Genomic DNA, 25,679 nt, shown 5'->3' with positions numbered 1-25,679 from the left:
TAAGATTTTTGTCATCTTAGGTCTTGAATTACTATGTAGGGTAATATTTTATTGCAATAATTCTACTTAGCAAGCTGGTAGATTGGAACTGCATTTGGTTTTCTTTGTGGAATACCTAGAATCCTGAGAGATCTTGACATAAAAATAGTAGGGCTAGGGATCCTTCCAGCATTCAAAACAGATGGAATATTTGTAGAGAAAAGGATTTTAAGTGCACAATTTCTTTCCTAGGAGCACAGTTGAAAATGTAGGTTTGTTGTTCAGTTCCTCAGGGCTGCAAGATACCAGGCTTGGCAGAAGGCTTTCTGTAGTTGTCTGATGATACAGGTTAATTAACTTGGGAACTAATCTCCCAAAGTGCTGAGCAACTTCAGCTGCTCTGTTGTAAATAGTGGTCATTTGTGGCAGATTTTTAAGAAGAATCAGGTAACTTCTCAAGATTCTTGCCATACGCAATTAGATGCAGTGCACTGGCACCTCTGACTACCTTAGTACCTTTAAAAATGTAAGTCTGGAGTTCCTACTATCAATCACTGGCAAGTTCCAGTGCTGACTTCTTACGTAATTTTGTTGTCACTGCTGAAAGGCATAGCACAGTCATCTTGCCTGGAGTATTACCAAACATTTCCAAATTCAGTGGAGGATGAAATTTTTATGTAGGAACACTAATTCCCTTCCTATTTTTAATTTTCTTGTTTGCTTGTACCTTCATTTGAATGAAGCTCAAATGAAGTTGAGCTTCATTTATCTTACCATTCTTTAAAGTCACTGGAGCTATGCTAAGCTTGTCTCTGATATACAGCAGCTACGTAGCCTCTGTACATGTTGTTGTAGCATTCTCTTATACATTTTAATATTGTGTTTATTTTTAAAATGGACAATATTTTGGTAGAAGGTGCTACAGATATTTATATTGGCAGCGTAGGCTACATTTGTTACAAGTTTAACAACTCTTTAGAATAGTGATGGAACATGACACCTTTTGCTTTGAGGATACTGGTTTAAATCCATTTTTATAGTCAGTAGTCAATGAAGTCCATCAGTCCCCCAACTTCTCTCAGTGACTGGTGTAAAACAAGCTGGAAGTGCCAGCTCAGTTCTTACCACATGTGTTTCCACATCACAAAAAATATGATTGAAAATTATAACTGCTGCAATAAAAAAGCAGAAGGCTGTGCTTGGGATGTAGTATAGTCAAGATTAGGCATGGGAGAGTGGAAGCATGAGCCCCAGGATTTGGATCCCACAATCTGAGTGTAAAGATTTCACAATCCAAAATGGGGGGAATAAGAATAAAATAATATAATGGCTGAACATTTGTGGTGTGACTTTGAACACCTAAAAGAAATTTGAACAATCATAGACTACCTAAAAATAACAGTTAAGGATAGAAAGCATCCATTTGAGATTAGAGGAGAAATTCAGGGAAGCCATATGTAGTCACCCAGGAGTGAGCAAAGCGTTAAATTGTCATTTAAGAATTACACACAGTCTGCTATCAGTGCATACTCCTCAGTTGAACTGTGAAGCTCTGATTCCATTTAAGAGACTGAACTTGTATTTATTTGATAGAGTCTGGGTTTCACTTAAAATCTGAATATGCGAAGTGATTTAACTAGAGGTGTATCTGATCCACAGGTGAGTTGGAGCTTACTCCAGAGCTTTGTGGCCTGTGTCCCTTTCTACTTTTTGTTCTTTGTGATCTTCTTTTGCAGTGGGAGGCATTTACACTGTGATCCAGACAAAAGCCAGAACTACGGCAGATGAATGGGGTGAAAACTATTTTCTGGTTGGTCCCTATTTTGAGCACAATGTGAAGACTCAGGTGGAAGCATGTGAACCTCCAAACCCCGCAGTTAAGAAGGCAATGGACACCATGAAAAGCCAAGGGTGTCAGGTAAATCAGATGTGCTACTGCTTCCCAGGGCAACAAAGCTGACTCTGAGGAGATTAGAGTTTTGGTTAATGCTCTTGCCATTCCACTTGACACAGCAGTCCTGGTCAATGTCACAATGGGAAAGGCTCAGAATCCACTGTTAGAACAGCAGAGTCAATTCATTAAAGGTTATTTTTGAGGAAGAACCAGTTTATCCAATTACAGGTTTTAACAGTCATTTATCTGCAAGTCTGCTTAATTGGATTAATGACTTATTTATCTAGTCTCTAAATGCAGTGAGATTTTAGTAGATATAATATGACCTTAATTTGACTGAACCCTTACGTTTGGCATTCTTGTGCTAGAGAGAGAAGAGCGCTCCATTAGTTCACAATTTTTTTTATGTAGCATTATATTGAGTTGAAAGCCAGAAAGGGACAAACAACAGGTAGACTTAAGAAAAGCACCCAACTGACAAAGAATCTGCTTCCTCAGATCAATGCAACTAGCTGTCTGTTCCCTAGGAAGAGAGGTCAAACCACAGCCCAAGGAGTGAATTCATCTGTTTCCTACACAATTTTTAACCAGTGTTTTCTGTGTGATCTCAGTCAAACCTCATAGCCTTTCTGTCACTCTGTTTCTCCAACAATAAACTAGGAATAAACTTCTTCCTACAAAGGTGATCTGCTGAAAGGAATAGAATCTGCTGTGTTGATGGGCAAGCTACTATGCTGCAAACAGCTGCAGCCTTGAGGACAATTGATTACCTGAAAATGGGTGGAAGATAACACATGCTAAATCTGACCTTCTTTCTTGAAAGTCTTCATCAGAGATCTAGAACTCACCTTCACTCTGATTCAGCATTGAGTCCCTCAGACATAGTAGTTTGCAGGAGGAAAAATTGTTTGCTTATAATGTGTGCCAAACAGATGCAAAAAGCATTGAGATGCAGCAGCAAGGAAGCATTCTTACAAGGTTCTGTGGCTGAGGGGCATGACACACTTTAATGTAGAAATTCATGAAGTTCTTGGACTGCCACCAGCTGTGGAACTGGCAATGTTATCTCCTGTTGTAACAGCAGTTCTGCTGTTCTTAGGATCTAATGCCCTATTGCATATTATGTAGAAGTGTACTTTTGGATGTGTATGTGCCACAGCTTGGGAAAGTGTCTGTTGGGGACACTAACATGTGATGCTTGCATTGTTCAGGCTGAGGTTCAAACTGAGAGGTCTAATCTAACTGCCATTTCTTATTTCTAATCAGATTTTTGTAAGTGATTGATCAAGTTTTCCATGTTGCCTTGGTTGCTTACAGAGATGTCTCTGCAAGCTGTGTAACACTCCTTTGTTTGGAAAACAGCTAAAGACTTGTGGGGCAGATTAATTGCAATGTTATATATACACTTCATGCTGTCCCAGCAATATATTCAATTTAAACAGCTAACTCTGCCACCCTAACATGTGCATTGTGCTGCTGGAGTATTCCTATATAGCAGCAAATCTGTCCCAGGTACGTCAAGTATAGCTTTGATCTCTAATAATGACGCTCTAGTTTCCAGGAGCTGTGCTTATCCTATTAACATTTATGTCTGGATTTTGCTTATGCATCACAATGGATCCCTTTAAACGAGGGGACATAGGAATGCTTCCAAACTTCTTGGGTCAGGTGTGTTCCTTGCCACAACCTGACTCCATATTTAGATGAAGTCTAGGTTTACACAAACTCCCTGCTTTTTATTCTCATTTTGCTGAAAAAGAAACCTGGATAGCCTGAAATAAGTACATAAGGAGCTGACCCTCCTTCACACACGTGTTTTTATTACAACCTGTGTTTTTTTGTGCAAACAGGTCTAAGAGCTTTCATCTCACTGTTTGCAAGACCTGACCTCTATTCAGCCCATTCCAGCATCAGGGCTGGGTTCAACCCTTGAGGTCCCAGGGGTTAGTGAATGAAAAGAGATTGAACAGTGGCATAAGAGATTCCTCTGCATGGGATATAAACTGCACTAGCCTCCCTATAGTACCTTGTTCTTCCCAGTTAATCTGTTTCTGCTGCTATAGCCATTTTGATGGTAGAATTAATGTGAAATAATTTGACTGCACAGACTGGTACAATCTGTAGTGTGGACCCAGCTGCATTGTGTTGCCTTATGACAGTTCAGCCTGCTCTCCTGGTTGGGCAGGTAGGTTATATCAGTGAAGTTCTAAATAGTCTTGGAGATGTTTAACTATACCGATGCAGATAAAGCAGAGAGGCTGTATTTTTAGGCTGATGTGGGTTTAGGTATTATTACACCTTCTGACTGATCCTTCCACTCTGCTGAAGGGCATCAACTGCGCTGCTTGGGCAGAATGAGGAAACGTTATAGCAGGCACTGGTCCCAAGCACCTGTCCTACAAAATCTTTCACCAGTAATCTAGCATAAATGGCAAAAGATTGGTGACAAATCTGACTGAAACAAAATAATAATTTTGAAATAAGAGAAAAAATGGCATAAATACTTCAATAAGAACATAAGACCTCATTATTCAACTAAGTATAGTCTTCCTAAGCTTCTTTTCATGAAAAAAAGTTAACATTGCAATGAAAATCTGAAATGAAAGTCTTAAAAATAAAATGTTCCAAAGACTGTAGTTTCCTTTTACCCCTGCCTTTAGTCCACTGTATTTTGCAAGGAAACCCACAAATCCTGGTTATGTAGGACTATGATCACATATTCTTTATTTAAAATACGTAAGCTTTGATGGATGAAAATAGTTATGCTAATTGGCCTTTACATTCACTTTAACATTTTCTTCTTATGTCCTCGCCTCTTTCCCATAGGTCTTTTTTGGAAGATGGTTGATAGAGGGCAGCCCATATGTCTTATTGTTCGATATAGGATCAGCAGCTTGCAATCTGGACAGGTGGAAAGGTGAATTTTGGGATGTCAGCAACATAGGGATCCCTTTTCATGACCGAGAAGCCAACGATGCTGTGATTTTTGGATCATTAACAGCCTGGTTTTTAAAAGAGGTACAGTTTTTAAATCTAGAGATTTTCAAACCTCAGCCTTGTCAGCAGGGCAAAAAAAGCTTTGGGATGTGGTTCCTATCTTCCAGTTTGAAAAGTAATTTTAAGGAAGTTGACACCTGATGTAAATCAAATTTGTATTTAAAACTTAAATCTTAACTGGTCAATTAACTATATTTTTCTGGGAGAATGGGGGGGACTGCCCTATGTGAAATCTGCTGTGTCTTTACTGTCACTTCCCCCTCTGTTCTCAACTCCCTTATTTGTCACCGGATGCTCTTACAAGTAGGATCTCAAACTCCCTTTTTCTCTTCGATAGTAGTCAAGTTGTCACACTCACTAACTGTCCTTGAAGCCATCCATATCTCATCAGTTACGTACTACCTTGCACAGGGAATATAGACAGAAAGAATTAATGGTAGCACTGTAACTTCACATGTCAGTCTACCACAGCCTACCTGAAAAGACGAAACTTTGTTAATCTGCAGAATCATCTGTCTGTCATAGGTGCTCATGATTTTCTTATGCAAACAAGAGTTTCAACAGCAGAAGAGCAAGTTAAAGAAGAGTAACTGTGCTTGCCAGAGCTCCCCAACACTCTAGGAGGATACTGTTCTGAGGCACTACTGAGGCACGTGTGCTTCTTGGGCTAAGAATTAGTGTTGATGGGAATCAAGACATGTGACCACTTAAAACACTGTACTGCCTTGTCATATGAAAGAAAGCAAGCACACAGAAGGCAGCATGAAAAAAAGAAGGTTCTGGGGCTGGATGATGCGCAGGATAATGTGTGTTTCATGTATGTTCTTTCTAATTATTTTCAGCTTTCCTGTCAGTTTGATGACAAGCCCAACATAATTGCCCACTTCCATGAGTGGCAGGCAGGAGTGGGCTTAATACTGTCTCGATCTCAGAAACTTCCTGTTGCCACAATTTTTACTACCCATGCGACTCTGCTTGGGAGATACCTGTGTGCAGCCAGTATAGATTTTTACAACAATCTTGAGCAGGTAAGAGACATTTTTCTCATTCCTTCTTTTTTTCAGCTAAACAGCTCCTGGCCTCTTTTCTGTTTACTGTGCTACACCATATATTGTAGTTTCTGTCTTGTGTGATCACTTATTATTGACCCACAGCTGAGTGATAGGTTGTCAGTTCCAGAGCACAAGATATACTATTTGTAAGACCATGAGGTGTCTAGGCATGAGTGCCTTTGTCTCTGTGTCATCTGACAGGTCTTAAAGCTCAGTGGAGTCTAGAATACTTGCACTACCTTCAGTGAACTTTGATTTACCAGATTTGCACTGCAGAGCACTGAAACTCATTCAGCCTCCAGTCGAGTCAGTGCCTTAGTCCAATCCACTGATATACAGAGTGTTACTGTAGCAGTATGGGATTGCCAACAGAGATTCTTAACCTTCTTTTCAATGGTTTGGGACATTGTTCAAAAGCAAGGGGAGTTACTGGCTCAGACATCACTGCAAGTCAAGTGTCCTTGAGAATCTTCCCCTTTGTGTTCATGAAAGCCATCCATTGCTGGAGTTGATTGCTATGGTTTGGGAATTACTGTTAGCAGCATCAGTAACCAGTGAATGTAAAACCTATTCAGCTGTAGTCATCATCTGACTCTTCAGGTGCAGCCCCACAGCACTCTTTCTTAATGAAAGGCAGTATAAATAACAGCTGGTAGCCCTCCTCTTGCTGAAATTACCCTGGAATTCCATTAATTTTTTTTCTCTTCTTCTTTCCCCAGCCTACTTCTTAATTCTTGCAAGTCATAATAAGTCCTTCTGCTTTCCAAGTTTTCAGGTTAGGCTTAATTTGTAAGTGGCAAATATAGGAAGTATTTTCTGAGTTCAAAAGACCACATCTGTTTCTTGGAATTTTTATAAACTGTCTAGTGGTTTTGGTTTTCACTGTTCTCTTTCCACTCAAAGCATTAACACAAACCAATATTTCAAGGACCCAGATGTCTTTAGCACTGCCTTCACCAGAAATATCTTATATGATCTGGGATTTCTAATAAGGTTACAGACAAACTGAGTTCAAGAGATTTTTGCATTCTAGCACTTATTGAGGGTAGGGGTAGTTAAAAGGCTGAAACAACTGCCTTACTGTCCATGCATTTCCTTGGCTAAAATCATTGAAGAAAAGTACTTAGCTGGCAGTTTTCAACTGGATGTTTGAAACTTGACACACTGTGGAACAATGTCTTCCAAAGACAAGGCCCAAGCAGCAGCGTGCTACTGGCCTTTTTCAGAAGCACAGAATAGACTGCCATTCTCTTGTACTTCAAGGAAACAGTCATTCACCTTTCTCCTCTTACTCCTCCTTTTTTTTTTGTTTTCTTTCTCACCAAAGGCAGCTACTGAATCTCCTGAACACATTAAGAGTAAAAGACTGTCTCCGCTCATTTACTCCTATGCATAAAGGTTACAGCATGGTAGTGTGTAGGGGGAATTCTCTCTGCCCAGTATGAGGTAACTAACATAGGTGGTTACTCCTTCTAGGCTCCCTATATCATCAGTGGAGTTACACTGGCCTCCTCACAATCAGTGTAAGGCAAACATCCTCAGATTACCATCTGAAAGATCTGCCTCCATCACCTAGGAAAACTAGTCTCCTAAATTAGCTACATTTGTTAGGTGCATTAATGAGGCAGCATGAATAACCCAGTCAAGCTGTCAGACCCAAGTTTCAGGAGTCTAGACATTCCTACTCCCTCATATTCTCCTTATGTGTATATATGAAAAATCTAGCTTTAAAGTCACATTAAATTATTTTTCTCTGGATAGAGCTAGATTGAAAGAACTAAAACCATGCAGTTTCAGGTTTAACACTTGAGAAAGTGGGGACTTTTCAGCAGTAACTTTATTCATTCACCCTTTCATTCTTACAGATGATTTGTTAGTAAAGAACCTATAGTAAAAAAAAAGGGGGGGGCATTTAAAATGAGAAATTAGAGTTTAAAAAAAAAAAAAGAGAATGCCGAATGTTTTACAAACTGGTGCTAAAAATACTATGTCAGAGCCTTTCCTTCCTTTTGTAAAGGAAATTCTAAAAGAAATTTGGTTTGTTTTGTATTCTGGGTAATTTGGTGAGCTACAAGTGGTCTGGCAAAATAGTTTGCTTTTCTCAAAAGCAACTTTTTTTTCCCTTCTTGATAACTTTGGGGGCCTCACCCTTGTTTGTGTACTCAAAAGAAGAAGTAATGATCTTACATCTGAGCAGACTTACAGATTTTAATATATTTATATTCTAGTCACAGTATTAATATCATTTTTACTGTTCACACATGACATGGCCAACTTCATGTGATAAGGTACTGTCCATCCTTCTGCAAAGCTTCACAAATCCCATTGGAAACTATCAGCTACATCACAAATACAGAAATTTCTATTCAGATTTTATTCCAAGAATATATGGAATGAAACATATGTATCAGTTTAAAGTATTATTATAAACTGCTGTAAATAATATTTAAGGGAGGAAACTTGTGGATTTCTAGACCATAATGCTTTATGCCCTCTGTGGAGAGATTGACATTTAAAGGTACTAATAGAGGAAATGATGCCAAGCTGTTATACTACTGTTTGACATGCCTATAGGGTGCTAAAGCTCATCCTGACAAAGTTAACTTTTAGTAAGAGATCAGATATCTTAATGAGGGCTCCTTTGGCTGTAAAAGGGTCAACGTGGCACAAAAGTCAGTTGAGAAACATGAGAGGTTGATCTAGAATACAGTAATTAAATGATACAGATAGCGAGGTATTCAGAAGCTATTCTTGTTGCTGTCTTCTAGTAGTAAACTATTAAAGTCAAACAAGCAATTTGTCCAGTGAATAAGATTCTCCAGGGCTTCCTAATGGTTAATCTTTGGATGAGACAATATATTTTTAGGGTGTGTCATCCCCTCCTACCCAAAGTATAATAGCTGGTTTTCCTGTTTCAGTGCTATTGCATAATTTTATTCCTTTAAAGCATAATAATAATTGACTTTAAGTTCTCACTTTTGATCAGCATTTCATGGTTAGAACACAATTTCCACCAGCTTTAAGCACAGCAACTGAGATAGGTGGGAAAGGTGCAACTGTAGTATGTGCTGTGCCAGATATCACAGAAAAATGGTTGCAGCGCAAAAGGAAAGGGTATGGCCTAATTGTGCCTAGACACAATCAGGCGTGTACAGAACCTACAGAGAAAAGAGGAAACCTCATGTTCCCTTTTCTAGTCCCCAGCACAGTCCACAAAAAGCTGGCTTAGAACCCATGCTAGAGGGCTCTACTCAGCCCTCTGAGGCCAAGCACTTTTCTGCAGTGTTGAAGGATTTAACAATGGGATCCACAGGCAAAACCACAACATGATTGCTTGATGATAAAAGATATTTACCTGGCATCTTCACAGTCCTCTCTCTCCTTTCACAGTGCGCTGGGTGTGTGGGACCACTGTGCTGTTCCTCACCATAATATTTCCTGTTAGCCCTGACACTGTAACACACTCTCAGCTTGTTCTCCACTGTCCATCAGCCCTGCATGCTCTGCACACACACATGCATGCATGCGCACATGGCCACACAATGCGGCACTCTTCCATTCAGTGTTAAACCACTCCTGTAGATAAGCAGGACCAGAAGACACAGATGAGTTGAAAGATCTCTTTTAAAAATGTAAAGGATTACTGAGATTTTCTTTATTTCTCTGTATTCCACAGTGAGAAAATGCCACTTTAATTCACCTTCCTAGCAAAGTTCAATAGGTGCCACTTGGCATAAGTATAGAAGGTACAAATGTATTCTCTGAAGTAAGCCAGTGAGGTCAGTAGTTTTAGACCAGAGAATACTTTGGCCAGAGTCCCAACCTATTTGGAGTGAACATCAATACCAATGATCAGGCAAAGGTCTGTACAGTGCAGGGTGGCTGACATTTTCTCTAGCACTTCTATGAACAAAAAACCCAAGTGATCAGCCCCTGTCAGGTGATAAAACTGGAAGGGAAGGTTCCATGTGGTCTTCTGATAGCCCTCATGAACACTGAACCTGCGAAAATTTGACCTTCAGCCTTACTAGTCTTTTGGGGAAAGGGAAGAATGATTTCATGAAGGACTGCCACACTGTGATGCATGATTCTTTATGGACTCCATAAATCATGTAGAGGCCTCAACTGTAGGCTAACAAAACTCTTTGTTTTGTGAGCTGAGGGCACATGTCAGCCTGTAAGCTGTAAGAGGATATTTTCTGGGGGACTGCAAACCTAGTCAATGTAGTAGATCAGAGGTGTAGATTGCTGGAAGAAGGGAGGGTGCACTACGGATGTAAGACTGTGATGTTGTCTGACTCCTGACCTCTTCCTGAGCCATCTGCTCTTTGCCTCAGTCAGACAGCATACTGGTTCTTATACAACATTACTATATGAGATTATACAATTCTTATATTCTTACAGTCTTAACTCAGTTCATCTGGACTGGGAGAAATTTAGCTGCCTCTGCTCCAGTGGAAACCTGGGTGTTAAACTCTTAACAGTTTGCACAGGAGCATAGCAAACATCAGAACTAACTGTTGTGTCTTCAGCAGCATGTAACAAACAGATGGGCTGTGTTTGAGCTAAGGAACCCGGAGGCACTAACCATATAACAGCTATTCAGTGTATGGTTTATTTTCTAGATTTACATTTAAATCACTCTGATACTGGAGAAAGGAAAGGAAAGAAAACAAAAAGAACAAAACAGAAGGTCACTTGCACAGTAACTGGTAGTGTGTGATTTTTTTATTTACTTTTAAGCATCTGAAGAACCCTGGGTAAATGGCTGGGCCAGGGACTGCTAACCCTACCTACAGGTTACTTACTTGAACCCTTCCAAAGTCAACCCTTTCTAATTTCAGTAACAAGCAGGGTATGCTATGAGCTTAATTCCCAACAGAAATATTATCATAGATTTAACTATGCTTAAGAAATTTTGTAGATCTAAGTAGTCTAACCAGCAATGCGTTTTTTTCACATTGTCCCCATGTCCAGTGTAGCTTTTACACCAGTGAGAGTAAGGTTATGTTTGTTGCTAAGATAAACTGAACCAAAATAGCTAATCCAGAAGGTAGGAAGTTTTGTGAAAAAAGTTCTGAGCCTGTGGAGCTTTTTTCTCTTCAGGAGGAACTGACTTCTCAGCTGAAGATCAAGAATGTTAATCTTTTATTGCTTTCCCCATTGTTTAAGGGGACTGGCTTGTTTAGGGGGGGTTTGTTTGTTTGGTTGGGGGTTTTTTGGTCTCATTTCACCCCTCTAGGGTTTGAAATAGACCAACACCTTTCATAAATTGACTGAGAGACACTGATGATCCAGGCTAGTTCATAGGTGAATAGCCAGTTGTATTGGGAATAGTCTTTTTGGCAAATGATCTAACCTGGAATTTAATCTGAGAGGTGACTATCTGAAATGGTTTTGTGGACCACTGGCCCAGCATAATGGAGAAGTTTGTAAGGTTCAGCCTCTGATGCTTCTTTCTAAAAAATCACCTTGAGTTATAATAGAAAAAGTGCTCTAAGGAGAAGAAAAAAGATTAGCCTCATTCTTCATTGCCTTTTTCCTTATAGAATGTTGCCCTGCCAATGTGTAACACTTTTATTTAGACCAAGCAACATTCTACATTTGGCTCATACAAGTGCAGCTGAATCTAGTTTGCAAAGTGGTGGAGAATTTTATCCCAAGAAGTCTAAAAGGAAAAGTACTAAAAATCCCAATGAAAATGAATAATCAAGAACTTTTATGCTGACAATATAGGATCACAAGCTCTCATTTCATTTAGTACACTACTGTGAACGGCTGCCACTGAGCTCACTGTTACGCAAAGCTGATCCTCTTTGTTAGCAGAGCAGCTAATGGAAATCTGACATAAGCCAGGAAGTGTAAATTTCATTCTTTTTTGGCATGGCAGAGCTATACCAGAATGAAAGTTTTATCTGCACAAGGTAACAATCAATGAATGTTAAATTTGACGTAAACTGGATTTGAAAAAGAGTAATTCTTACATAATTCAGACAATGGGAGCAGTGAGATTATGCTAGAAGTGAGGATCGTTCCATTCTACCTTTAGGTAGATCAGGAATTTGCATTTCAGGCCTATCTCTGCTCCTGATTCCACTGCAGAATCACCTTGTGAACTTGAATGCACCACTGACTTTAAAGACCAGAAGAGATAATTTCATTCTCTGCCTAAAATCCTCAGCTAAAAATTCATGCATCAAAACTATATCTTTTATTTGAGATACAAACTGCTTACAAAAACATTACCCATTCTTGAGGTAAGGTTCAAGTGGTGAGGGGAATCTATATCATTTATGCAAAGGTGACACAAAGTTACTCATTATCAAAACTACGTATTTTAATTCCAGTTTGAATTTGTCTTGGTTTAACTTCTGTTGGCTTTTATCATACTTTTTTTTTTCTTCTTTATGAAAGCATAGTCTAGTATCAGTATCTAGACATTGTATGCAGACTGTGACAAATAATTTATCTGTTTTTCAGGAAAGTATTTACATAGGTAGCATAGTCTTTCCTCCTTTTCCACTCTCAAATATTCTTCTTGTGCTTTTGTAAATCCTTTGCAATTTGTATTTTTCATTTTGAAGTAGGAATGTCTGATTTGGATTTATTACTTCAGTGACTGTTCACTGTTTCCAAGAGAAACATAATACTAGTATCCCATAACTGCTTGATATTCTCTTCTTTATGCATTCAAAGATCGTCTTAGCTTCTTCAACAGAATGTCAAACTGGGAGGTTCAGTAATTACCTACTGTGCCCCCTAACATGCTAAATTTTAAGACATGAATGAAATGTTATGCTCATCACATGGATCCATAGAAAGGACAGAAATGAGCTGAAATTTTTCCTCAGAATTGCATTGCAGCAAATGCAAGTTTTACTCCAAAGCATTATGCCTGCGGAACACCTTCCCGTTTTGCTTTGAAATTAGAGTAGCCTTATAAGGGAGGCATTTTCTCCTCTAATTCTTGCCATCATGTAAATTCTAATAATCTGCTTGGTTTCTAACAGTCAGAGTCAGAGGGGTTCCTCACTGGGAGTAGCAGTGGAATATTTACAGGGAAGTGACTACTGAAGTTGTTAGTCTTTAAAAGTCACTGAGGGAAGAAGCAGTTGGACTCAATGATCTTAAGGGTCTAAATGATTCTATAAACAGTTAATCCGACTTAGATCTGTTTTTCTCTTGATGCAGCTTTCATTTGTGGCTTTGCTAGTGTTCCCATTTGCTGATAACGGCAAACAAACAAAAGTAAGCATGACGCACTTTACAGGTATTTTGCTCTGCTCTTGCTGAACGTGAACACTATGGAACATAGTCCAGAGGCGCCTGAGCTAGGATGGACAAGTGTTCAGACAGCAGAGCCAATTGCTGAGCAGAAACATTGGTTTGGGGGTGAAGAGCAAACTAGCTGCACTGGTGTTCTGCTTCTTTTTGGCATATTGGCTCAGCACAGTGCCATGCCCCATGATGCCTCTAGTTCTGGAGCTAATACTGTCACAGCAAGCTCAGCTTGTCTTTGCACAGTACTGTGTGGACTAAATTTGTCTCCTGCACTGTCTCATCAATTAAGTTCCATTTAACCTGCCCTTCAACTTGTCTAAGGCTTATTTTCTGAAGTCACTTATCTAGCCTGCTCAGAAGTGCGCAATGAGGTTTCCTACTCCACACTATTAATGAGGTCAAAGGTCAAGATCTTGCTTTACCAGTTGGTAGAGGAAACTGCTGGAGAGCGAGAGCAAATGAAATGTGAGAACTCTGTGACCTTGGTTTATACTTGCTAATAGACATGGAATTGTGTACCTTTGAAAAAGCATGCCAAAAGTCATGCAAGCATGTGCAAAATAAAATATTTCCCATTTCCAGAAGATGAAAAAATGAATAGCAATAAAGAAATAAACATCAGTATGTGTATGTGTTAAATGTGTAAAATGCTTTTGTGCAATCAAAGAAAAAAGCTGGCAAGAAATAAGCCATAGTGCTTTGAACAATCCTTTTGTGAACCTTTTTCCCAGTAGTGTTGGAGGGAGTGTTTATCTACAGTTAGTGAACATGTCCCAGATTAATTTTTTAATTACATTTTGTAAAGAACCCATTCTTGGTGAGAAAGGAAAAAGAGAACAAAAACCTTTTAAAGTTTGGCCAGCTATTTGTTTGCTAGCGATTTTTAAATTATTTTTAATACAAAGTCAGATGTATTTGAAAAAACTTCTATAGTTTTGACTGTGCAGTGGTACCCCATCCCATTTGTGTATTTGCCCAGCATGCTAAAGAACTGTCCCATTTTGTATCTTTGGTACACAGAATTGTTGAGCAATCATAATGATTTTTGGCTTTGTTACTGTTCAATATGCAGCTTCCTACCTTGTTTATAACATGTAATTAAGATTTCTGCTCTGAAGAACATATCTGTGATTTTCTTAAGAGCTGTTTTGCAGCATTTATCAGTGGTATGTGTATGCTCCAGAAACATGAATTAATTAGTTTACCACACTCATATGAGGGGAGGTAGCTACATCATGCACATTTTTTTAGGGAAGCTTTTACTGGAGTTAGCAGTACCAAGTACTTTATAACCTCAGAGCATAGGTCCAGTGGATTTCAGATGTAGATGTGAATGCTCAACACTTCAACAGATCAGACTCAAAGATATCAAGGTAGTCTCCCAGAAAAGGAGGAATACACAGTTAAAAACTGCATGTGAGTTGGTTTAGGGTAAGCGAAGCATCGTGTTAGAGATCTGTGGCACTCAAAGGAGTCAAATTAATTCACTTTTATTTTTCTCTTCCTCTACCCTCCTGCTCTGTGCTTTTTCTACCATTCAACCTCTGTGACAAATGAGATGTATGTTCTAGAGAAAAGATCTTCTTTTGTGACACAGTTGTATTTCATGCACCAAAATTCTCATGGCGAATGCGGTAAATACAATATATGATGATACCACTGAAAAATGGTATCATAATGTATAGCATATTATGTGATAAAGCATATTTCCTAGCTTTCCTAAAAATATCTTTGGCAAGCTTAGAAACTCTTGACATACAGAATCATCAATACTAAAAGAAAGCATCTAGTTTCTCTAGGACTTTTTAGCCAAGATTTTTCAAGACTCCTTTTTTGATCACATTAGGGTGGCATTTTCAACTAATATCGTGGAAGCCACTTTCCCACCAGCAGCATAGCACCACTGCAAAATTAGACTGCTCAGTGGATAAAAGCACTTAAGTTTCTTAGCAAAACAGTTGTAAGATATCTATATCTACATATATATATATATACCTGAGTAAAAATGAAAAATTATTTGCTTAAATCTTGTTCCCCGAAATGGTTCACATTTGCTGAAATTTCTTAAAATATGTTCTATACCAACCTTAAGCATGTACTCAGCATGAGAAGTTGTGGTCTAAATAGCTTTACTTCTGGCTAAGTTCTAAAGTACTAGAAGCAACTAGCCGTGGCAAAGGTCAGAGTGTCCTAACTATAGAAAGTGCTGTCTGCCCAGCCTATAATAATGGTTAAATCTATTATGGTCAATGAAGTTACAGAGTCAAATGCAATCAAAATCAGACTGTGCACCTAGCATTAGGCATTGATAATGACAGAGCTCATTGAGAGTCATTGTCACTCTCCATGTAACTCACACAGTGTATTTGGTGCCCATGCTGTTGACCTTAGGAGGTCAACGCTTCTGTTCCCAGAAGTGAAACATCATGTAAGACTAAGAGGATTGTAATTTAATTGTAATCATTGGCACACCATTAGCATTATTCTTTTTTAGATTACATTGTAGCAATTTTGCAGTAGACATCATTAGCGAACATTCGAACCCTTAAGCATGGGCTCAATAGGTATTGTGCATTTTCTTCCCATGAGGATAACATAAGCTCAGTAAAAAAAGGGGTAGCTGCAAGGTTTAAAGGTGATTTAGAAATACTTTGGGTTTTGGGATTGTCTTATCTGGCAGTTTAACTTACATCTGCCTCTAGAAATTAGTGGAGTTCAAATGAAGTAAAGGGAGCAGCAAATAACAGTGGTGGAGTTGGAGAAAGAACATCTCTGAGTATGAGAAAATATCTCATTTACTATTTTCTTTGTTCCCTTGGGATTTGTGACCGAGTCCTTACATCCAATCTCTCCACCACAACTCCATTTCTCTCTTGCCTACTCATGATTCCCACCATTCTACGTAGTCCCCACGTTCTCTCCTCATCCCCATTCCTTTTTTCTTCTCTCCCCTATACCTTCAGTGACCAGCAACTTCCCTGCTCTCCCAAGTTTTGCAACAAGCCCAGGCAAGATGCAGCATGGCATATTGCCAGCCAGCAGGCCAAATAGCACAGATCCTTACCTTCAATGGGATTATTAATCTAGGTCTCCTTCCAATGGAGAGCTGCCATTTTTTCACAAATATGCAGGAACTGAGACCTCTCTTGCTCCTTCAAACTCTTTGAAGTTGATAAAATGGTTCAAAAACCAGAAAGACAAGCCAATCGCATGATTCTTATTCCATGGGGAAATCAAGCTTAAGAGAGACCTTTGTGGTAATAAGTCTGATGAGCATATCACACAGGTGTCTTTTTTGTTTCTTTTATTATTTAACAGTTTGACATTGACAAGGAAGCGGGAGAGAGACAGATTTACCATCGGTACTGTATGGAACGGGCATCTGTACATTGTGCCCATGTGTTTACCACAGTCTCACAGATAACAGCTATAGAAGCAGAACATATGCTTAAAAGAAATCCTGGTAAGACCTGAATTGTTTTCTTATTATATTTCTTCCAAGTACCTACATTTCCTCAGACTGAATGAAAATAATAGAGACAGGTATACAAACATGAAGAGCAAGGACACATGCATAGATATGTCTGGCTACACTACAAAGAATAACCAATTTTCAAAAGAAGAGTGCAAATAATATCACTTGAAAAACATTCTAGTAGCATATGTAATCCAGAAGAAATCAAGTTCAGCACCTTTTAATAAATGCTTTCAGTACCATTTCAGGAGAGCATTAGTTTAACTCTATGGATGTTAGGCTTTCTTTGCAAGGACATCTCAGCTTCAGGAGTTTTGTCTATAGCAGGGTTTCCAGTGATGGTAATGTATTCAGGTCAACTGACAAAAGCAGAAGCTGGAACCTTTGTAATACATTTCACCAGCTTTTACAATGTGAGATTTGTTGCTTTTCTAGAGGTGAGTGATATATTCTTTTAGAAATGTAGCAAAAAGTTTCATACGCAAAACAGAATGTTGGATGAGTTTTGCTTTCCAGTGCTAATGCTGGTTTTCTTTACTTAATATTGAAAGAGGTGAGAAGGCAAAAAACAAACTGTAAATCAATAGTTTGTTTCCCTGTATCTCTCACAACTAGGAGTAGCAGTGTGGTTGTGGTCATCAAGATCTTAGGACCTAACCATGATAAGTTTCATAGATAGATATGATATTTTCTATTAGACCAACCAGTACAGTTTGAAAAAGTAGTCAAGATATGTGCCCAAGAGTTTGTCTGATTTTCCCCTTTGTATTCATCTCATAAAATATGGAACTTACCAACAAACCTTGTGTTCCATGCATGGAGTTTGAATAAGGTCATGAACCCAGTTTGATGTGTCATTAAAGTTCTCTTTAAATCAGCACAGTGCTTTGTAAGGACAAGCCACAGTACTCCATCTGCAGGTAAGCGTCATGGGGGAAAAACTGCACAACAATTTTGAGACTATTTAGGTGTGTTCACAGTTTGGTTGGTTGTTTTAAGTATAGCAATGCTCAAATGACTTTGAGTTTTTTTGGTTTGCTTATTCTTTGTAGATTTTTTTTTTTAAGGTGAATCCCAGTGCTAATTATAGTTTGGGACTGTTATTCCTCTTAACTTCAATGCTTCAAGCCACATTGTGGTTCATGCATCAGGATAAAAGAGTTGTCCATTGGATCCTTTGCCTCATTCCTGACTAACTGTCAATAGGATGATGAACTTAGAAGTCTTCTTCCTTTTTATTTAAAACATGAAAGCCACGTCTTAAAAGTAATTTAAGTGTTCCGTCATCTAATCTGGGATATCTCTGAAAGGTCTTGTTTTTTACCAAGTGCAGAGCACTTGACCTCTGAGAATCAGACTTTTGAAGCTGCTTTATATTGGCATGAGGCTTCTCTGCACTCTTGAAAATCATAGTTTATGTTTTAAGATTTTAGGAGACTGAAATGAGTCTGAGTGGGAGAGAAAATCTGCAGACTGCTCACAGATAGAATGTCAGTTGAAGCTGAAGAGAATTCTATGCACAGAGATTCATAGGCCTGGGCTTTTTTTTGTTATTCTTGCAGCTTTGAAGAAACCAAGTAAATCTCTTAAGTTCTTTGGTTTTTAGAACCCAAAGTCTAAACCTGGCAGAATGACTGCTTGCATTACACTGATTTCACTTGCTGCTGTTGTTATTTGATCAATAATTTATCAAACTATATTTGTTAAAAGCTTGAGTATCTGATGTTGAACCTGTTTGCTTTGTCGTATCATGCAAGATTCTGTCAGTGATCATGTTATATTCCTGTGATTTGGAAACTGATATTATGGGATTTCTAATATTTTCATTAAGGTATGTAAAACCTGTTTCTCACTAGCAGTAGAGAAGACTTTGAATCAAAATTCCAAGAGACTTACATATCAGTTAAGATCTAGATCTAGACTTCCTATCTGTATATATTTGATCAAAATCATAGAAGCAAACTCTGAAGAAGTATGAGTCAACCCTGAATCTTAGTGGGCATGGTGGTGTTGGGCTGACAGTTGGACTTGATGATCTTAAAGGTCTTTTCCAACCTAAACGATTTTATGATTCTTAGTGACTTACCAACAGAAAACAGCACACTGTGCTATTATTACTTAAATCAATGCCAGTTTATATCCTATAAATACAGAAGTCAAATAATTCTAATTTGACCTACTTGGGACAATTTTAAAACAAAAATGTCATTAATTCATTAAATATCAAAAACCCCAAACCACTTAAAATAGGAACCAAGTTCTCTTTCATCACTTCTTCCCTAGGGCAAGGGCACATTGCCTCACACATATTCAAAATATTATTGTATGTTGAGCACAAATAGTGAACTGAGTGCTTTGGGCTACCATGTCTGTTCTGTATCTCAAAGGCTTCAATAAGAGATGGATTGAGCCCTAATCCTGATGAAAAGGTAAATGAAGCTGGAGCTGAATCAAAGAACATGGGAGTAGGTTATATACAGGCTGATGATGATGGGTGAGTGTCCAAAAGTCCCTGATAAATAAATGCAAAAGAGCGGATGGAAACTGGTCAGAAATACCCAGTCAAGGATTCTTACTTTATTGGGAAGAGCTTGAAATGGTTACAGTCTCAAAGCTATGTCCTGCATGAGCCAGTTCTTCCATGCTGAACAAGAAGCAGGTCAGAGGAAGGAGAAGATACATTGTTGGTGAAGACAAAGAGAAATGGAGGGTGTTTCTGCTCTGTTGGGTCCTCCACTCATATGCAGCCACACAGGTCTTTGTTCAGAGCAGCTCCTAGTGCTGGGCAGCAGAAGATAAGAACTCAAGTTTTCTTGTCAGGCCCACCAAGACTCTCCTTTCTTGACAATGAGAACCAAATCCTAAGGAACTAACAAGTAAAGATTTCCTAGTAAAGGCTGGTCTTTAGTTTTAAATGTGGTATTTCATCACAGAACCATCAAAATTTTTGGTATTTCATGGTTACCAGTAAAGGTTATATTTTTATCTACTGCTGTTTAACCTGGAGAGTCTCAAAGCACTTTACAAGATAAAGATTAATCAGAGATCGCTTACCTGGCAGGGAAATCCATACACTGTAAATTTCAAGGAAGTCATTAAAAATGGCCATGGCATTTGCATGGAAAATGTCAGGCAAGTATATTGGACAGCATATGGAGAACTGATTGTACTTATTTTAAAGTCATCTTGATATGTAATCAACCAAAGGAACCATAGATGTTTTAAAGACATCTCCATAAGCCTCTCCAGAAATAACAGACAGTTTTGTATTAGGTCAGATGCTTAATGCTAGACTGCTTTTGGGGGAAGGGATGGGGAACCCTGAATGTCAGGCATCCTTGACTGAAAGACCACAATAGAAGTAACATTCAAGTCCTGTATCACTAGCAAGCAAGAGACTGTACCCCCATCAGTAAACCTGATGTATGGGGGGAGTTAACCATGTGCACTGAGAACAAAGGAGATGCTATTTTGTTTATATGAACCATGTGTGGAGGGAATGATATCTTACTGAAGGTCCTTTGGATGATGCATAGAACTTTTAAAATTGCTACAGTTAATGGTTGTGGTTACTAGACACCTGATGACACTTGCCAGGAGAACAAGCATTAAATTGGCACCAGTGCATCCTCTAATAATTAGCATTTCTTGCTTCTTTGAAGATTCTTTGTATTTGAAGAATCTCTGGTATCATAAATTAGTATAGGTCTATTTAAGTCAGTTGTGTTACTATGAAATACATCTGCTGAGGAACTGGCCTTCCCTTTCATTTCTATACATGGATTTCCTAAGCCAACTCAAAGAAAAGAAAATGGCATTCTTTCCATTTACTTCAACTAGATTTAGGGCAAGCCTTTAAACAGCTGCTGTGCTCTACCAGAAAGGTGAAGAGTGACTGAATTTCAGTGTTGGTTGGAACAAGCTATGTCTATCCTCTGTGTATATTCTATAACTCTACCTTAGAAGATACTGGAAGTGAAAAAAAAATTAATTGTAAGATGCTTTGGAATCCTTGAGGAGAGCAGCCATAAAAGTGTAAAGCTATTCTGTGGCTATTTTTAGGAGAAATCCAACAGATTACTGATAGGTGGTCTTTTTAAAAAAGGTTTTTTTATATTCTCCCTTTTCTGGTAAATCTTCAGAAGTCTTGACAGAACAGACCTCCTCTGTGCCATGCAGGAAACAAGTGCATAATACAGCATAGTTTCTGCTTTCATGAGCTTTCAATCTATAGTAATAAAGCAGGCAACAGTGATACAAGAATAAAGAGCATATTGCACAAAAAACATATGGCTAAATGGAGACATTATTTAAGTCTTGACAGTACAAAAGGGCATGGGGAGACCTCAGTGTTCAGCAGGGTCTATGCTAATGTTGAGTACAGGTCAAAATGGTACAAAGCCACTTCAATGCTATAGACAGTGGAGTGCCACATGCAATAGCTTTGTGGAGTAAGCTTGTGGAGACAATTGTGTTAGACAGTGCTGTTCTCTATGCATGAGTAATAAGAGTACCTAACCTGTTCACATACTGACAACTGAAAGACACATTGGTTCTTTCCTTAAAGATTTCTCTGACTCTGAAGATGTCTACCTCTGCCTTTTCTCTGCTTTTCCAGATGTTGTCACCCCAAATGGCTTGAACATTAAGAAATTTTCAGCAATGCATGAGTTTCAGAATTTGCATTCCATGTACAAGGCTAGGATCCAAGAGTTCATTCGAGGTCATTTCTATGGGTATGCTTTTACTTTTCAAAAATTAGCAATGGTTGTCCAACACTATTTAAAGCAAGAACCAAAACAGGAAGACTAACACGTACTTCATAGAGAAGTCGAAATGTTATCAACTTATACAAATATCTGTCTGGGATTTCTCAGTCAGAAGATAAATGAATTTTAGACACTGGTTCTAACTCTGCTTAATAGATTGTGGGATCAGGCAGAAGGTATTGATTTTTTCATCATTTACCCAAGATGCAGTTTATCCGATTAAGATAGTCAATTTGAAGAACAGCAGAAAAGCCTCACTTTCATTATTTTCCTGGGATAATAAATTGCTCCAGAATAGAAAGCTGTTGTGTGTTTTGTTTGAGTATATCTTGAGAAATAGTTTGTGCTTGTCTGTTTGCTTGGTTTCAGCCATCTTGACTTCAGTCTTGAGAAGACCTTATTTTTCTTCATTGCTGGGAGATATGAGTTTTCCAACAAAGGAGCTGATATGTTTCTAGAAGCCTTATCAAGATTAAACTTTTTGCTTAGGGTAAGAAATCTTCTGCAAATCCAGATAACATAGAGCCTATGCTCAAACTTACCATACTATGGAAGTCACCTGCAACAATTTCCATGCCATACTTTGGTTTATAGGAAAATAGTTATGGGATACTCAGTTTTCATAAAGCTCTCTCCCTGAGTCATCAGAGTATATAACAATCTCGGACTGCTTAAAAATAATTGATTACATAGTTCAAGAAGTTAATCCATGGTTACCTCCCTTGTTTTCAGAGAAAAATACTGAAAATATGATTCAAGAATTTACCCTGATGGTTTACATATTAGAAGGAAAAAAAAAATCCTTTAATGATGCAATTTAAAAAAATATTTTTAAGCAAATTGCTTAATTCATTAGGACCTGACAATATTCTTTTAAATCTTTGAGTACTATTATCACATTGGATGGGAATCTTGCATTAAAATTCACAGTGTGGCAGTGGCCTGATGAATAAGCATGGGGAAGCTTCTCACTCCTCCATGCTTCAGTTTCCTCAGGTACAAAATAATTGCAATGTTTCTAAATGCCTTTATGGAATACTTTAATGAAGATAAGGCCTAGGCCTTGTCATGATCAAAGAGCAGAGAACGTACCACCTACAAATGAGATCACTGAAAATGTCTCTAGATGTGTCCCAAAGACTGATACATTAGAGTGAAAAATAAAAAAAAATGCTAATCAGTTTTTAGTCATCTAGCAAGGATCAACTGGCTGTTGTCCCAGACTCTCTCTTTTGTACTCTGTCATTTAAATGATACAGAAAATCTGGATAAAAATCTTGATACTATATTGTCAGCAGGGCTGAAAAAAATATTAATTTTCAAAGCCCTAAGTATACTTGTTCTACCACCACCTTGTCCTGGTTTCAGCTGGGATAGAGTTAATTTTCTTTCTAGTAGCTGGTATAGGGTTATGTTTTGGGTTCAGCATGAGAAGAATGTTGATAACTCACAGATGTTTTCAGTTGTTGCTAAGTAGTGTTTCAACTAAGTCAAGGATTTTTCAGCTTCTCATGCCCAGCCAGCAAGAAGGCTGGAGGGGCACAAGAAGTTGGGAGGGGACACAGCCAGGGCAGCTGAGCCAAACTGGCCAACGGGGTATTCCATACCATGGGACATCATGCCCAGTATATAAACTGGGGGGAGTTGGCCTGGGGGCATCGCTGCTCAGGAACTAACTGGGCATTGGTCAGCAAGTGGTGAGCAATTGCATTGTGCATCACTTGTTTTGTATATTCCAATCCTATTATTATTATTGTCATTTTACTATTGTTATTATTATCATTATTAGTTTCTTCCTTTCTGTTCTACTAAACTGTTCTTATCTCAACCCACAAGTTTTACTTCTTTTTTTTTTTCTCCAATTCTCTCCCCCATCCCACTGGGTGAGGGGGAGTGAGCGAGCAGCTGCGTGGTGCTTAGCTATCGGCTGGGGGTAAACCACAACACACCTTTAATAAATACACCATTAGAGCCTGTGGACTTTCTGGAAATACTTAATCCATTCACTCACACAACAGATCACCTCGCATAACTTAAGTGTTTCTTCCACAACTTTGCCAAACAACTGACTTTTGCTGTTTGGCAATGCCGTGCAACATCAGCTACCCGTTAATGGCATTTACATAGCTATTAACTATGACTGCTGATAATGTGAAAGGTCTTATGCGGTAAGAGGGAAAGAATTGCTTAAGCATTGATTGCAGCAATCTCTTATGGTATCTAATGATTTATATGACATCAATGGCCAATGGAAGGTCAAAGGAAACTGAGGCTAGTTTTCCAAAACTCTAGAACAGTATATTGGGACTTGCTTCTCCCATAAGCTGAGCCTGACTTTGTTGCATTACTGTTCCAATATGCATGCCAGCACCTGATTAGCTGTTCAAAGAATACTTGCTCTGTAATTATTTCAAGAGGTAATTCCATTGGGAACAGCAGAATACATGTACTACTTTTGAATCTGGGAATGATGCTTCTTCTTAAACAAGTCCCAGCCTTAACCTAAAAAATACATATCATTGGATGGAATTGTTTTATTTTATAGAGTCCTTTTCCTTTGCTACTTGAAAACCCTACTAACATTTTGGAAATGTAATATGAATGTTGGGACAGATTATTAATACACACAGAGATCATAGCATGATGGACTCGAACCTGCCTTGAAGAGAGGGAAGGGAAGAACCTTAAAATGATAGATGACTCCCATAGGTTATTTTATACTAGACATTTCCCTGTACCTCAATCTGAGAGAACACATGCTAGTAGCATGCATGTGTGTCTAAAGTTTAGAATGGAGGCAATTCAAAATAATTTAATTTTTATAGCTCTGAACAGAGTTCACCCTTAGCTTTTCTTTAAATAGTTGCTGACAGGAGTACAACCTCATTCTGCTCCATGCAAGGAATCCCTCAGGGACCTGGTATTCTGACCTTCTTAGTGCACAGGAGAAACCAGCAAGTGAAACCATCTACAAGTGAAGGGTCAGATTTTACAGAAAATTATTTTTGCCTTTACAGTATCTGGATGTGAGACATGAGCGAGAAGTCACTTGCAGTTTTTTGTGTGTCTGGCAGGTTCTTTGCCAGGGGTTCAAGTAGATAGTGGTTGCTACCATGCCTCTTTCTGCCCATACAGCTGGGGCACTATTGCTATAGAAAGTAGTTCTGCTTCCTGCTCTAGGGAATCCCTCACCCCATACCTGGGCATACCTTAGCTAGTAAACTAATTGCTGACTCCTTTGAGCCAACATAGTTTGTGTTAGGTGAGAAAATATGTGTAGGATTTTTATTTTTTGTAGTTTATGTTCACATTCTAAGCCATGGCCTCTAAACCATGAGAAGTCAGGAAGATTTCTATTGCCCAAATTGGAACTGGGTGACATCTGTTTACCTGTATCTATCCTCAGGTATAGCTCTGACTTGACAAAAACTTCATAGCTAAAGGGAGAGGTATAAGATCAGAGCCTTCCTGGACAAACAAAGAAAGTGCACTGGCTTTTCCTATGACTAATTCTTAGTGTTAAAGTTGGTTGTGATACCTTGTAGTGAGATTTTTTTTTCCTCTCCATCTTGTGTCCATGTAGGTTCATAAGACTGATGTTACAGTTGTTGTGTTCTTCATCATGCCAGCAAAGACAAACAATTTCAATGTGGAAACCTTGAAAGGACAAGCAGTCCGGAAGCAGCTCTGGTAATTGCCATTCTCACTGAGGTCTTTGTACAGTGAATTGAGGAGACATGCAAAAGTTTCTGATGAAGAATAATGCTCTTTTTGCTTTGCTAAAATTGAGGATTGTTGGTAACTAGAATGTAGTTGTGGGAATGAAAGAGATAGGAATGAAAAATAAGGGCAAATATTTCTCTTTTTTTGTCCTAGGTTATTTTTTGTAAACTTGCCTTGCCATTCTTTGTAACAAGTTAGCAAATAGTACTTGTTTTGCAGTGGCAAAGTCAAAGGTTCTAGAAAATCCAGTGTTCTGGATGTCTTCTGACTGTTTCTGGTACTCCCTTTGGACATGCCATTTAGCTCCTACAAAATAAGGACTGCCTGCTAATTTATCAGAGTGAGCTTCTCTGCCAGTGGAAAAAAGAAATTAATTGCACATCCTCTTTTATTTAGAGATATGGAAATTGTACTGTCTAATCCAGCAGAATAACGGTTGATAACAATTGTATATAATTTTCTATATAGCCTACAATAAGCAATGGCCATACCCAAGCAGTGAAACTTAC

The 25,679-nt window shown here is 38.5% G+C and overlaps 1 protein-coding gene across 2 annotated transcripts in view; it reads left to right on the top strand.

Annotated features, from left to right (window-relative positions):
- The window catches only part of GYS2 (glycogen synthase 2 (liver)), a 46,203-nt gene that overhangs the window by 7,574 nt on the left and 12,950 nt on the right, over positions 1-25,679 (top strand). The window contains exons 2-8 of one of the 2 annotated variants that reach the window (XM_010575426.1): positions 1,716-1,897; positions 4,700-4,891; positions 5,713-5,898; positions 16,522-16,666; positions 21,297-21,414; positions 21,817-21,937; positions 25,031-25,137. In XM_010575426.1, coding sequence (XP_010573728.1) covers positions 1,716-1,897; positions 4,700-4,891; positions 5,713-5,898; positions 16,522-16,666; positions 21,297-21,414; positions 21,817-21,937; positions 25,031-25,137 — 1,051 coding nt within the window. The remainder of the gene's footprint in view (positions 1-1,715; positions 1,898-4,699; positions 4,892-5,712; positions 5,899-16,521; positions 16,667-21,296; positions 21,415-21,816; positions 21,938-25,030; positions 25,138-25,679) is intronic. The other variant, XM_010575427.1, reaches the window with a different exon arrangement.

The sequence above is a fragment of the Haliaeetus leucocephalus genome, unplaced genomic scaffold (genome assembly GCF_000737465.1).
Source record: "Haliaeetus leucocephalus isolate CR32 unplaced genomic scaffold, Haliaeetus_leucocephalus-4.0 Scaffold473, whole genome shotgun sequence".
Lineage (NCBI taxonomy): Eukaryota > Metazoa > Chordata > Aves > Accipitriformes > Accipitridae > Haliaeetus > Haliaeetus leucocephalus.
This window is presented reverse-complemented; position numbering and strand designations above follow the sequence as displayed.